Source organism: Chlamydotis macqueenii, chromosome 12 (genome assembly GCF_036417535.1).
Source record: "Chlamydotis macqueenii isolate bChlMac1 chromosome 12, bChlMac1.mat, whole genome shotgun sequence".
Classification (NCBI taxonomy): domain Eukaryota; kingdom Metazoa; phylum Chordata; class Aves; order Otidiformes; family Otididae; genus Chlamydotis; species Chlamydotis macqueenii.
The window spans coordinates 17,713,725-17,729,262 of record NC_141567.1 but is presented as its reverse complement, the minus strand read 5'-3'; the positions used below and the strand labels follow the sequence as shown (position 1 = coordinate 17,729,262).

General features: G+C 35.8%; 1 protein-coding gene across 1 annotated transcript in view; it reads right to left on the bottom strand.

The window, feature by feature from the left end:
• Nucleotides 1–15,538, bottom strand: part of SCAPER (S-phase cyclin A associated protein in the ER) — a 157,748-nt gene that overhangs the window by 71,861 nt on the left and 70,349 nt on the right. Inside the window, exons 21-22 of the mRNA XM_086757440.1 lie at nucleotides 11,182–11,318; nucleotides 6,855–6,920 (exon numbers count right to left, since the gene is read on the bottom strand). Coding sequence (XP_086613566.1) covers nucleotides 6,855–6,920; nucleotides 11,182–11,318 — 203 coding nt within the window. The remainder of the gene's footprint in view (nucleotides 1–6,854; nucleotides 6,921–11,181; nucleotides 11,319–15,538) is intronic.

Here is a 15,538-nt window from a genome sequence, read left to right as displayed (position 1 = left end):
CTTGGAGAAATTATTTTAATTTAACATCCTTTACACTGACTCCTTGGCAGTGTAAGAGAAATAAGAATAACTTTAGGACTCTTTCAAAGGACTAGAAATCTATGCAAGATGACTTGTGCTTGGATATAGAATTTATCATGCTATGAACAGATCTGGAAAAAGAGAACTCTTTGTACTCCTCATACACTCTTTGTACGCACTGTAAATTAATAGAGCATGGTATCAACACCTGACCAAGGGACTACATGGAAATACTGTCGAGTCCAAATCCAAACACTTCAAGACAATTATTTAATCTTCCTTCTGTCCCCCAATTTGCATTCCTCCAATGCTTACTATGCCCTACAGGGAATGATAAATAATTGAACATTTACTGGGCGAAATAAAAGGGAAAGTTAATATCTTTTAATCTAAAGTTATTTACATTTCACTAATTTAGATTTTAGTATTGCCCACAAATAGATAATTCAGAATGCAGAAAAAATATCATAAAGGACATAAGGCACTGATTGGTCTTGGAACGTTACCATAACGTAAACATTAATAAACAGTATGTTCAGCAAATACAAATACTTTATCTGATCTTTTTCCACTGCAAATGGGAAAATGAGGGATATTAAAGATTTATATAGCAAATACATAAATAAAAATAAACCAAAATATTATATGAATTCAGGACTTCTTTTTAACATGGGCTAAATATTTTTAGCATGCTTAATGTATTTTTTAAGCTAAAGGAAAAAGATCTCTGTTAATATTTATAGGCCACATTACACCTATAGAAAAAAAAAGCCTTGAAATAGTAACATCAACGCATTTCAGTGCTTCCACATTTCAATCCGCAATTTCTTGGCTGTAGACTGAATGTGTGCAAGGAAGGATTAGTGAGACTGGGCACAGCGCTGGATTCGTGCAGTTCCTATATGGAAGGAGCAGTTACTGCTTCTGTAAGTTCCTGCTGAGGGCGGCTAGATGCCAGCCAGACACACAGCCCCAATTCTTCCCGATGCAGCCTGAGCCTGAGGAGAACTGAGAAGGTCTGTGGCGGTTCCTGCCCAGCCCGGAACAGGGAGTCAGGGTGTATCCTCTTAAAGCAACGTACAGGCACTGCACTATTCCGTACTGCCTGCAGTTTGACCTCCTGCAGTAAAATTAATACACATGGTGGCACTTGTGGCGTACTCCGATTGCTCTACATGCACAATGGAAACCACCATTCTACATCTTGATATAATCCCAAACGCTGCTAGATATGAAAGATCTAGATCTGCAGCTTCACGTACCTTTAGTTTTTGATATCCGAAAAATGATGAAAAAATGATCCGAAAAATGATGAAAAATTTCCTATAAAGATTATTTTCTGGATTTATTTATTTGAATTCCCATAAGAAGAATGCTCTAGCAATTCTATGGATACTAAATAGACAATTCATAAAGCAGGTATTTATCTTTTTTTGAATTTTAATTGAATTTTATTTTGTTTACACTTTGGCTCTTCTATAGCTCACAGTTATTTGTAAACTGAGTTTTGCACAAATACTTACAGCTTCAGAGCTTATCTGATTTTTTTCCCAGTAATCAGTATTTTGGTATAGTATCCTATAACTGGCCTAACTGGACCCTAGCCGACTACACCAAGCAAATCCACAAGGTATGTTGTGAATGCACTGATATACCACAAGGAAAGCAATAAACAGCTGCATTGTTAAAGGCATTTAGCTTTGGACCTCTGCAAGAACAAACTTCACGTTATATTCCCATCTTTTCTCCAGTAGGCTGTAACAAGAAATAATTTTTCATTTCCTAACACTCCTCTTTTTGTGCTGCAGTTCTTTTTCATTTCCATACTATCTGACGTGTCCTTTTACACAGTTCAAAAAAAAAAAAAAAAAAGTGAAAAAACCAAGGCCTTCGTGCACGAGGAGAGATTGGCTAAAGTATCAGACTAGTGGGTTAATGTTTTTTTTCTTGCAATCCTGCTACCTCCCTTTAGGCATACGGCAATCTTTCACTACCTGACTTCCCCTGCTTGTATTAAAGGATGACAAGTACATTTTGCTGTTTAGCACTGAAATATATGGCCTTTGGATTAGGATAATAGAATCAGAATAGTTTGGGTTTGAAGGGACCTTTAGAGGTATCTTACTATTAGAAGACAATCAGTAGATGTAAACAACACTCAAACGTCATGAAAATGTTTTCCTTCCGTTTTAAAAATGTGCTCTGATGGACACCACAGAATCCTGCAAACAGAGAGAGCCATCACCGCCACACCTTTTGGCAAGCTAAGTTAACAGACTGGACGCTAAATAATTACACTCAGATCCCAGAGAATACAAATTAATACTACAAATGCATCAAGAGTCCACTAGCATTTATAAAATGACCTAAGTGCTGCCAGTGACCAACCAGTTAATGCACAGTGGAGAGAGGCCAGGGACTGGGTGCTCCCAGGTGAGACTGTCCGAGGTCCTTTTCCTTGAAAGTCTCTCTCACCACATGAAATAGTTCAGAGAGCAAAATACCTACCAAATAAGGCAGTATTTGGAATTATTCCCCACACCTCCCCCTTAAGGGACACATTTTTTTAAAGATACTAAAAGTAAAAAAAAGAATCTGTTCCAGACATCATCTAAAACTCTTGTTTCTAAAAATGAACTACTTAGAGCCTTTACAGTCCCGCTCAGTAATCCCATTCAGTACCCTGAAACTGAAAAAGGTATACATACCACGTCCATCAAAGCAGGATAAGCCCTGTCTGCTTATTGATATTAGTATATTACCAATGTAAAGCTTAGAAAGCACTTGGATCAGCATTTCCTTAGGGCAAAAGGTTTTATAAATCTGCAAATCATAAACTAACAAGAACTACTGAAACAATCTATCAGCTGCAGCAGGAAATCAGTGGTCTCATAATATTAAGGTGGCTTAATCTTAAAGGTGATCTTAAAAGGCTTTTTACCTGCCAAAGACTAATTCTGGGTTCTGTCTTTCTTCTGTAACAACTGACAAGATGGCTAAGAACTAAAATCAGATAAGAAATTGCATTCCATAAATGGTTTTAGTTGTTTGCAAAGACACAACCAATGTGGGAGGAGAGGAGGGAGTAAAGGAACGTGGCATAAGCAAGGAAGCGTAAGAGAAAGTTATATTTAATTATTTCATTCCAGAATACATTTGCTTCTGATAAGCAAATAAATAAATCTACCAGTTGTGTCACATTTTAAATGGAATTTAAAAAAAAAAAACTTCTTCATTTTTAAATTCCACAGTCCACTAGGTTAAAACTTACTTTCTATTCATTAGTATGCTTCCACTCCAATCTGATTATTTCTTTGGAATAAACAAAAAGTATTGGCATTTCTTTTGAGACAAAGAACACATTTAGCACTCGTAGTTTTTACCCACTTCATTCTGTGACGTGACTTTGCAGATCTCCTGAGAGCCTGTGGCAGACAGCTGTTACGACTCCTGGTATTGGCAGGAGTTCCCTCTCTCTCAGCCAGGTACAGTAGCAGTTAATATCAGTTCACAGTACAGTATACTGTGTTCTGGCTAAAAAGGTAATTGTGAACTATTTTCATAGCTTCTCAATGCAATAATGTTTCAGTGGAGATCTACTACTCTTTGTTTCCTTCAGTTAATTCTTCTTCCTATCGTTCTTGGTTAAGTAGGATTCTGTACTTGGTTCTGTTTCAAAGGTGTTTTCCTATTAATTCTGCCTGTATTAAGAATAAGTTTCTCCATGTAAACAGATATGGTCTGGGCTAAAACTCCTGTTCATTAAATTTCTTGCCCTCTCATCCCTTCTCTTATAGAAAATGATAAAATTACCCTTCCTATCTTTTTTTCCATTTACGTATTGTGTAAAGTAAACAAGTTCTAATTGAAATAAACCACGCTTCTGGTTGACTCATAGACAGCCCTCTCTTTCTTTTTAAAAAGTCAGTTCTGATTTCAAAGAAGCTTGCAAACATTTGAGCCCTCGTTGTAGGTAAAAAGTTGTGTAATTGTGGAAATAACAATACTGAAACTATGTTCTAAAAATTGAGATGTAAGCATCTGGTGGATCGCTAGATTTCTATATGAAGACTGCAAAGGAAATCTCCCAGAAGATCTGTGATGAAAGTGAGCTACACAGTGGCCATCACACTAGTTCACACCTTTAAGAATACAGCGCTCACAGAAGCAATAAAAGATGAAAATGAGAAAGTAGATGGAACAGAAAATTCTGCTGAAAGCACACTAGCATTTCATTAAGTAAAGAGAAATTAAAATGGTAAATTCAGGACCAGTCAAGAGATTAAAAAAACAAACCAAAAAAAAAAAAACCAAATCAACCCCAAACAAAAAGAAACCCCAATTAAGTTTCTGTTGCACTGCTACTGAGACACAACTGACCAAATTACATCACTGATAAGTAGAAGTCTGAAAGAAACTAAAGTGGAAGTAAAACACCTTATCAGTATTTTCAGAGACACTCAAATGCCTTGCACTTCTACTTTCTGACAATTAGACTCTAATTTTTTATTTTCTGTTAGCAAAGAAAAGCAAACCACAGAAGCTACAAATCCAAAAGTCTTAATCTGCCATGAAACTAGTCTTGAAAATTGAAGTGCTGATTATCGAGAAATGAAGCCAACAACAGAACCTTCCTCCCCAGTGTGTTTATGCAGGTGTGCCATCTGGTGGAGATCTTTCATTTTCTTATGTCGAACCTCAGTGATGGATTTTCATTATTTTAAAACATGTACTGAGATTCAGTAGCAGGTTTTCAAACTATTGAAAAGACTATGTGAAAGATAAGACATACAGCCTAGATGTACATCCAACCAAGGAAGCCTAATAGCACAGATCTCAACATCTTAACCAACAGTAACTGATAAAAGATGCTACCGTCAAGAGCAGTACCGTCGGAGTCATAAAAGCAGCCACAAAGCATACAGGATGTGGTACGGGTTATTACCCCAGTCTGAAGACAAATATCCCCAATGTGGAAAGCAGCTGTAATTTTAGGATTAAGTTATTTGAATCCAACTGTTGAGACACCACAGTCTCTTGACTGACCTGCTGCAAACTTCATGAGCACAACTATAAGAAAGGCACACCATCTGCCCTCTGTTCTGTTTAACAATGAACTGCAAACGGATGTCTCGGGAACATTAAGCACAGGACAACCATACATAATCCTCTTTACTAATCCGTTTCTTGTCGCCATTTTCAGCTTAGGAATCTCTTGGGCTGGATGTAGTTTCCTAGAACAGCACTAATGCACGTAAACTTACAGCATCTGCGTGATTCTTGCCAATGAGTTCCATACATCTAACTGCACACTGCATTAAGAATGACTGTCTTTGGTTTCTTTTGAACTTGGCCCCAACTTCATTCTGTACTCCCTCATTCTGGTACCAGAAAGACAGCAAACAATTAACACCCATTTATGGCCTTGTAGATCTCTGCAACATATCCCCATTAAAACTTCCTCCCATTGTAATATTTTTCTCAAGAATGAGAAGTACTAGTTACTTAATGTCTAATGCAGAAGTTATACCAGAAATTACTACGGATTTCCTTTCCTGCCTTCTCTGAACCTTTAATAATTCTAGCATATCCTTTCTGAGATGAAGAACCAGAACTGCGCATAGTATACAAAAGACACAGATGATCTAGGCGTTTGTACATTATGACATTCTTTGTTCTGTTTTAGCTCCTTTCTAAATAATTTTAACAAAGGATTTGTTTTAACTGCTAAGAGTACTGACCTGATATTTTCTTGGAATTATCTATCGCTTCTGTAATTTCAAAGCCCACACTTTGTATGCGAAGTATAATTGAGTTCTGCCTTCCCCTTCCATAGTGTATTAATATACGTTGTATTTCACCTGCCATTTTGCCACCCAGTCACTCATTCTCTTCAAAACTATCATTTACTATCAGCTTTTGTCCCTACTATCCTGAATATCTTTGCATCATCATCATCAAACTGTACTACCTGACTGTTCACCCTCTTTTTCCAAGTAACTTGTGAATATACTGAACACCACTGGACTGCAGAACTCTACTGGTAACCTCCCTGTTCTGCAAGGACTGATCATATGCTCCGCCTCTTTTCATTTTTTAACTGATTTCCACTTATGTTACAGCTATATAGTTTATTTTAAAAGCTTTGGTGAGACTTTCATAGAATCATAGAATAGTTTAGGTTGGAAGGGACCTTTAAAGACCACCCAGTCCAACCCCCCTGCAAGGAGCAGGGACATCTTTTGCCAACCAGTTTCAATGGAATCACAAAGCAAAAGCTCTGCAATTTTCTTTTTCAAACTAAGGAGGAGGAATTTGTCAGTGATAATAAGTCTTGTTTTAATCTTATCATCCACTGTTTTCATCTGTGCCTTACCCTAGAGAATAAAAAGGTCTATTCTTTAAAAAGCTCAATGCCAGATTAAGACATCTGTGCATTAAAATATCTGTGCTTTCACCATATGAACCCTTGTTTTTGACCAAATGGAGGCCAAACATAAGACTTTCAGTCCCAGAACTGCAGTGCTGAATTTTCACTATCAGACTTGAAGTACAAAGCTAGTACCTTCTTGCTTCCAGGTAAGAAAAGGATGTGCATATGTTCTCTTTACTACTCCATCTTATGCGGTTTAAGATATGCAGTGCCTTCAGAAAAAAAAAAAAGCATCTGTAAGGTCTGACCTTTTGTATTAGAAACTAATCTGTAACTCAAGATTGAGTGGAAACCTTACCACACTCGCTCCACTAGAAATTTCAGAAGCACTTGTGCTATAGAGAAAGGTGGGGGCGGGGGGGAGAAGTATATGTCTAAAATATAAAAGTTAAATGCTTACTTGGCTTTAAATGGGGAATCAGAGATGGCATTTTTTGCTTCCATCAAACTCTCATATTCCTTTGCCCTGGAGGAGAAAATATTCATTATTATTGACAATTGTCTAAAGTGTACAGTATGTAATACCAGCAAGGTAATTCTAATCTTCGGGTTTTTTCTATTTTGTAGCAACACATGGGATTTCTGTCCATTGCCCCGTCATAATCCATATTGATGCTTAATTACTGGCCATTAACAATTTACCATTAATATTACTACTTTAGAATAACATCAGTACACAAATGGTGTATTTAAGTTAACTTTCCAAATAGTAGAAAATTGTACAAGTGGTATATACAACTGCAGTAACCAATTGCTTATTATAAAATTATCACATTAATCTGATGAAGATATTAGTAATTTAGACATGTAGTGCAGATCAGAAGATGACTACATCACGGAGATTATAATTAATATACAAATAAATTGTTACATTTACAGGTTCAGGAGTATTTTTAACGTAACAAACGACTGTATTGTAACATAATGAACCTTGTCAGGCATACAGCATAGAAGCAAATACCTTCAGGAATGACCGTTTTACTGCTGGAAACAGAAAGACAAACCTCTTAAAAGTATTATTTACACTGGCCATATGCCCAAAAGTAGGAAAAGGTAGTCAAGACTTTTTTCACTGCTCTTTTTGACTCCAGCCAGCCTGTGCCAACAGGGGAAAATCATCACCAGCGCATCAATAAAAACAGGATTCAGAGTGGTAATCCCGTAACCTTTAATAAGGACACACACACATCTAGTAAAACTAATCCAGACACTACAGTGACACAGAAAAATACAGTTCTCAGAGTTCTGTGATGAAGAAACAACTAGCAAGCAGTAAAAGCATTTATTTAGCTGTTAAAAATATCTGATCCATTACAATTGCTCTTTTGATTTTTAATCTGAAATGAAGACTTCACAGATGCAACACGGATCTCTACAGACTGCAGGGGGATCAGCTATTCAAGCCTCTTGAGGCTGTGTTGTCAGATACACGGGACAACATCATTCAAGGCTTGGATAATTCTTAAAAAAAACCTGTATACACACTTGAAGGAAACTTAACTGGTATGCTGGACTAAATCCATGATTAAGTACGTGATCTGTCTGTCTCCTCCAAGAGCACCTACAACAAGCCCCAGAGGGAAGTGTCAAACATCCCTCAGGACAGGAGTTAAAAAAAAAAAAAAAAACAAAAACCAAACCAAATCTGTCTCAGGGCAACTTTCGCCCATAAAAAGAGTGCTTCCTATTAATTTTCAAGGCATTCTGAATATTAACTGCTGTCAGTTGACATTCTTGCCAACTTTAGAAATGTCCAATTGTTTTTTTCAAATCTAAGATTTTGACAATGGCTTCCAATGGGAATTGTGTTTCATTGTTGTACTGCAAAAAATAATATTTAGTAAAGATTTAATTCCTATTATTTCTCTCAAACACATAGACTAGACATTTCTTTATATTTTCTGTTCACTGAAGCGCATCAAGTTTTCCAAAGCTACTCAAATTTTCCCTTGGTTTGCTTAACCTATACAACTTACGCTACACGCAAATATTGTTACATTACCACTAGCTCTGATTTGTGGATCATTAATAAAGCTATTAATCACAACTGAATTTAGTATTAAACATGAAGGTGAGATTCCTTTATTAACCTTTTGCCTCCTTTCCTGCCTCTTAGCCAGAAACAACACATCTCAGCTTTGAGTTTCGTACAGACACATCAGTCAAACATGAATAATCACCTGAAATATCTGTTACTAAATGAACATGGCTGGAGTGCTTTAAACCCAGTGCAAAGCGCAGGTCAACTGTGTATACTTCCTAACTGGTAACTACACCTCTATTGCTTGAGGCTAGCTTCCATCAAGCCCCACTTTGGCACGCGGGTACTGGAGCGTTCTGCTGCTAGCAGGACGCACGTGTTAACCAGAGATAATTTACTTAGCTATATATCAGTTGTTACTATAGCGTCAGTTTAATGGCTTAGGGTTATAAATATAATTAATAAGACTAACAAAACTTCTCAACATATCTAATAACCCATCGATCACAATTTGTCGTGTCATTCACCTTTGGCCTTCATTGCTTTGATACTGTAATAGTGATTTAAGATCTGGAAACTCAGGAGAGCAATAGGAACCTATTTGGATGCAGTTACTTATTTTATTCAAGTTTAAAATATCACAGCTTCCTAGAAAATGAAATGAATGTATAATTTCAAGTTCTGAGGTACAAGGCAGTTTGTTATAACTGTGTCTTTTTCTAGAGAAGAGGAATAGTTGCAAATATGTAGTAAAACATGGTTTGTAGATAATCTGCTAACACTTGTGAAACTGTGAATTATCAACATCCTTCAAACCATCCTCAGTAAATTAATTATTAAATACTTTAACTATATATTCCACCAAAGGTTTCAGCTGATTTTGAGCAGTAAACTCCCAGCCATCTGGTGGCAGTACTGTTAAGATTGTTGGGCAGAAACATAGTAGACATTATCTAAATTATTTAATTTAGTATTTCAAATTGTAATTCTGAGGTTACAGCTTTAATTGTTTCAGCCACATAACTTAAGATAAACCTCTGTCATTTTCTGAACATGGAACACCTCCTCACCTCACCAGTAATAAGCTTCCATGCAGGAACATCCAGGCAGTATTTGTCATTCCTATACCTGTTATTATTACTCGAGTGTCAACTACAGTAACTGTAAAAGACTGGCAAGACTTGCATGGCTAAAATTAATTTCCCAAACTGACTTTTTTTTCCCCCTCCTCATCCATCTTTTTGTTTGAAATTCCATGGAACAATCTTTGCTTCATATTGCTACTGGTCATTTTTATTAGTAAGTCTTTTACGTTAACATCAGAAAACTCATGGAGAAATCTCCAATTTAATTCTCAGTTATCTTCAAGGACAGCAATCCCACTGAAAAGTTTAGTTACCCTTTAAAACTAAAACCAAGCTTAATGAAAATGAATTCAATGTCTCTCCAGTATAACTCCTCTTAGATTTTGAAACTTTCACTGTACTTTTCAACAGTATATCACCTCTGTAAAATGATGCCCCTTTATTGCTGTTTTAATTATAGGTTTTTTTATGACAGGTATGCTGACTCACCCAGCAGTCTGACACATAAGAATTCAGAATGTCCTGAAAACGTTTTTCAATTATCAGTGCCAATAACAAATTATTATTTGAGCTTGTATTCCTAGGTCTGACAAATCTTTGACTAAATTCAACAGAAATCTTGAGAAAGCTCTTGAGAAAGAATTAAAATTAGACCAAATAATTGTATTAAATCAACAGGTAATATGAATAACTCTGCATCTTGAGCAAACAGAAACCTGGAAGAATATCTTACCCAGTTTCAAAAATGTGTTTCAATGTGGTATTCAGATAGCAGATTTGCTCATCCAAAGAGAAAAACAATCAGAAACAATAATACATCGTAAAAGTACTGTGGTTTTGAAGACTAATGTGCCATTATCAGCACTATTATGAGTTAATAAAACATCTCATTTTTACTGTAGCTTTAAAAATACATTCAGGTGGTTTTCTCTAATTTGTAATCCTTCTTGCTTAAAAACAAGGCAGAGAAAATATATAACGACGATTCTTACCTTCTGAGAAGTAATTTTAGAAAGAAATGCAAAAATATTTTATAAAACTCAGTTAAGTATTAACCTCATCTGGCGACTCTTCAGCTATAAAGAACGCTGTCAGTTCATGATATAATGTCCTGCGTATCATACTGATTTGCAGATGTCACTTTTTAGACTAATAACAAATTGCAGGTCTGACAACTCACTTTCCATTTTAAGATATTTTTAACTTTCTTTTTGTTGTGACAGGCAACAAAAAATGATTAAATTTAGTCATGGGATTTGACACTACAGCAGGCTGACTTCTATTTGTTGATTACTATTGATTTTCTTTGATACTTCATTTAAAAATCAATAGCTAGGAAGAAAAATAGGCATGGTTTACACAAATTTAAACATGCTATTGTATGCTACAAGAGGCTACAGTTTTGGCAGGGCACTGGTATCCAATTATGAGAAAAGCTCTTAACAGGTGAAACCAAGGGCTCCAGATCGATATTCAGTTTTCTTTCTCAATCAGAGAAAGTGGCCATAAATTAGGCTCATCAGTGTTATTTTCAAGACGCTCCCAAAGAAAATAATTTTAAATTTTTTTTTCAGCCTTCCACTGCACTCACACTAAAGGACAAAAGGTAAAGTTCAGAATAAAACTTCAAGAAAAAGAAATTAAAAATAAATTTGTACTACCTGGAGTTCATCCGTGCCTTTAGCTTTTTTGCTTTCTTTTTAGTTTTTTGTTTCTCTTCTCCATCTTTTACTGGTTCCACAGGAACAGAACTCTCAATCACAATATCCACAATGTACTTCTTTAACGATAGGTGCTCCTGCAGAAAATATTGAAATAATACTGCAATGTTCTTCTACTTCACATGTGGCAGTCTGGATTAATACCAGACTTCATACATACAGCTCATTAAAGTAAGACCAGAGTAATAACACCTTGTGTCACAAACCCAGTCACTTTCTGAAGGTACAGATCAAAGGGTAGGATTATCCCAGGAGGCAGATCTACACTATTCAGGTGTGAAAGAAGTATAACTGATAGCTTGGTACTGAATGACAACTGACATCTGAAGACAGTTGCTGCTACGTTATGCCTGAGAGCAGTGTAAAAATATCTACTCCCATGTTTTATTAAGCTCCTACCAGTTACCTGAAAAAATAAAGGTTTTTAACTCCACTGAGTCATATAGAAGTATAGTATGTCCAACCCTTTAAATAATTAAATTAATGAGTAATTTTACTTGCACAACCATTAATCGCACAGTTTAACATACCATAAAAGTAACTGCCATAAGTGTATGTAGGTGAGTAAAGTCAGTGCAATGTTTAGAAAGCAAACTTTTGTCATCCTCTGAATGCTTTTATTTAAGCAATAATGAAAATATTCAATTTCAGGGGGGTTTTATTTCTAATAAAGATAACGCAGAATAACTGGGTAATCCGGTCACTTCTTCCTGAAAGTCTTTCATTTTAAAAAAAATTATTATCTTTATATAAGTAAATGCTGAATGCAGTAAGTACTACTGAGACTTATTTACCCTCACCATAGAGGTATTCTAGGTTTGTTTTTACGACAATGTGAAGGGGAATTACTGGTCTGACTCTGTGCTATGTCGAGCACATTCTGACTGATAATTACCCCAAACTCTCAAATATTAGTAGACCATCAGATCTTTGGAGACTTTAGGCCATTATAAATGCAAAGCATTATTAAGTAACAGCTCTTTTCTAATGAAAGCTTCTGTTCTTAAGATCTGTATTCGTATCTACCAAAAATGTTCATGGCCCTTCCAGTTTCTATACTAGCAACCTGAAGTTCAGCTGTGCAATTTCTCAAAAGCTTTGTTTTACGTATGACAAAAGATTTACGTAGGACAAACCCATCAGAATTACTAACACAATACTTTTAATCTCAGGGTTAAAATAGCACCAGCTGTGATGTTGTTACGTATCAGATTACTGCCATCACTGTTCATACTTATAACTCATCCTTGCACATCTGAGATCAAGTACCTCACAAAACAAGGTATCAATTTTCATGAAGATGGCAGAAGCTATGCCACAAAGAGCAGTTAGTCTGTACTGTGTTGTGATGTACAGCTGCAAAATATGGAAGCAAGAATCGAATGCTGATTATTTCTTCATGATCATCTGTAGATATTCCTCTACGTATACTCGTATGGTGATGGCTCAGGGATGCATTAGAGTAGAAATACTCCTGCTACTTCTCTCCAGTGTTATTCACATGCACTCATCAAAACTAATGGTTGTTTTTAACAATTACAAGGTGTACTGTATCTGTTTCTCAGAGGGAGACTATCTCTTGCTGAAAAAGCTTACAAAACATAAAAGTAACTGGTACATAGATGCAATTTGATATCAAAAATCAAGCCAGGTAGACCTCTAATAATTTTTATGTAACACTGAAGACATTTTTAGAACAACTGAAAAAAATTACCAGTACAAGTTTCTGTACTTTCATCTACAAGCAAGGCGATATGAACCGACACTAAACACACATGTAAAACTGCAGCCACCACAAAGCAGACAAGATATAAATTAGATTATTTACAAAAAAGTCTTTGCTTTACTTCTCTTCTCCCTCCATCTTCAACTGTTCTAACTTTTAGTCATTGAGAATCCTGAAACCTTCCAAATGCAACAGATGGGCCTCATCTGCAAACTACATGGGAAATGCGAGTTTCCAAAACCTGGTATTACAGCTAAAACTAACAAGGTCACCCATGAAGTCACATTTTTGCTGGTTATTGCCTATTCCTATTCAACTGCCTGAAACAGAAGAAGTACACAGTTCATTTCATATCTTGAAGTTGGTAATTTTAGTTGACTAAGCACATCTTATAACCAAGTTTTCTGTATACACTGAATTACACCCCTTTTTCTCATAGGGCATGTTCATATAAGAAGGATTACAGCATTACTATCAACCTTCTCTGAAGTAAACTCCAGAACATAATTGCAAAATTTTGCCATGAAGAGTATAGCAAATACTACAAAACTATAAAAACTGAAATGCTATACAGTTGACTACAGTCCACGTTAGTTTGGATGAGGAAAACCACACTATGAACTGGATTCTGAACCTCGGTCTCTCCATTTGACATTCTGATTACGGCAACAATCACCACATATCCGACCTTGACAGATTAAATGTTGGCTAAATATGTATTTCTCAAAGGAGAACAAAACTGCCAAATTATTTTCCTACCCAATCTCTTTGACTACAACACTTTTGGCTCTCTGTATTACACATGAGCTACTATTTCACTACTCGGCAAATATTTATAGTAACGTTATTAAATTAGGATATAAAGTGTGAACAGAATTTTTCCTAATAAAATGTCCTCATTCTAAAATGAGGAGTGAACATAACACAAATACTTATTTCTCTTTACTTTCTTTTTAGGCAAGCATTGCCTTTTTATGAATTCTGCCTGGTGCAGTATTGCGGTGGAGCTCAAGCTAAGAAAATCATAGCCTGGCATCTGTCGCTGTAGGGCAGCCATAACTTAAGATCCTCTGTTCTCTTGTGCGCATGTTGCTCCTTGCTGGCTCTCAAGAAGCACAATATTCCTTCTAATACGTAGCAGTAACAGCCAGGGAAGGAAGGCTCTGAAAATCCTCCAGTCTGAAGCCAGTCAGTCACTGGCAGGAGCGGCCAGGATCATCACCCAGTATATCAAGTTATTTTCTGCCGCTTTCTATAAGCTCTGGAGGGTCCTGCGCTACCACAAAGCAGCACTGGAGTGAAATCCTACTGTCTAGGAACAGGCATGTAAAGGTCTGATCTTCCCAACATACAGTCCATTTCAAACAGCATATGACCCGGTGCTTTATTAGCTACATTTCCATTATGTATCAACTCACCAAATCATGTAAGTGGAAAACCCTTCTGGGTATTGGGCTTTCACCCCAAAATTGAGCCAAAATTACCTTCTTGGAATATGAAAAGTTTATAGGGTTGTTTTTTTTTTTTTCCTCTATTATTTTGCATTTTCATTCCCTTCTGTATTTCTGGATTCTGGCCAGAACTGAAGGAGACGTGCCAGAATACCATAAGACTGGTTATTCTTATTATTGTTGTATTCTTTCCAGCCTTGAATCCCCCAGTTTGGAAAGAAAAGGCATTCTTGTAAGTTTTCTAACCCAATTCTGCAGACCAAGGCAACTTCAAAAATATTGAACTCTAGCTATTTATCTAAATTCAATCTTCAGAACTTTGAACACTTGTTTTTACTTGCCCTCTCATATCAGCACTAAAATACTAAACCTGACGAAAATTATAAAGACTTACTTGTAGTAGGTTATATCACATAATAATTGCTGTCATTCATTTACCAATTTAATAAAAAAAATAAATAGCAAGCAGTATTTTGTATAAACATAAGGTACAAAAGGAATATATTCCAGTGAGTCAATAGGTAACTATTCTGAAGCCTACAGACAGCTTTTGGATTAACATCTTTACTTGTTTCAAAATAAACAATATCCTGTAACAGCAGAAAATAATTTAAAAATGCTTTTGGTATTTATTACCAATGTCAGGAATAACGGTTTCTTACTTGTATATAATCACTTAAGGGATCTATTTGCCAAATTTTGAAGAGGTTTCTAAGGTTCAGTTCTAAATCATGTTACCACAGGAATATTTGTTCATGATTTTACTATGTTTCAACAAAACTCCTCAATATTTCTTTTTTTCCTCATAACCTAGGACAATATTTAATATAGAAAACAGATGCTGAAGCAAACTGAGTTATATCAAATGCAAAATTCAATTTTCAACATTATAACCAATGACAGCTTGAAACACAGTCATTAATGCTTAATCATAAAGTGATCAAGTGTTTGTGATCAAATACTGTTATAATACTACAAGTGACAATCCACTCCAAAATATGGAGAAGATTCAAAATAAGATAGGTATTTGCCTGTTATCATTAATAAGAGTTATTGTAAGTGCTTCATATGTGAAGAAACAGGTTATAAAAATAAAGTAACAGATATTCAAACGTTATTT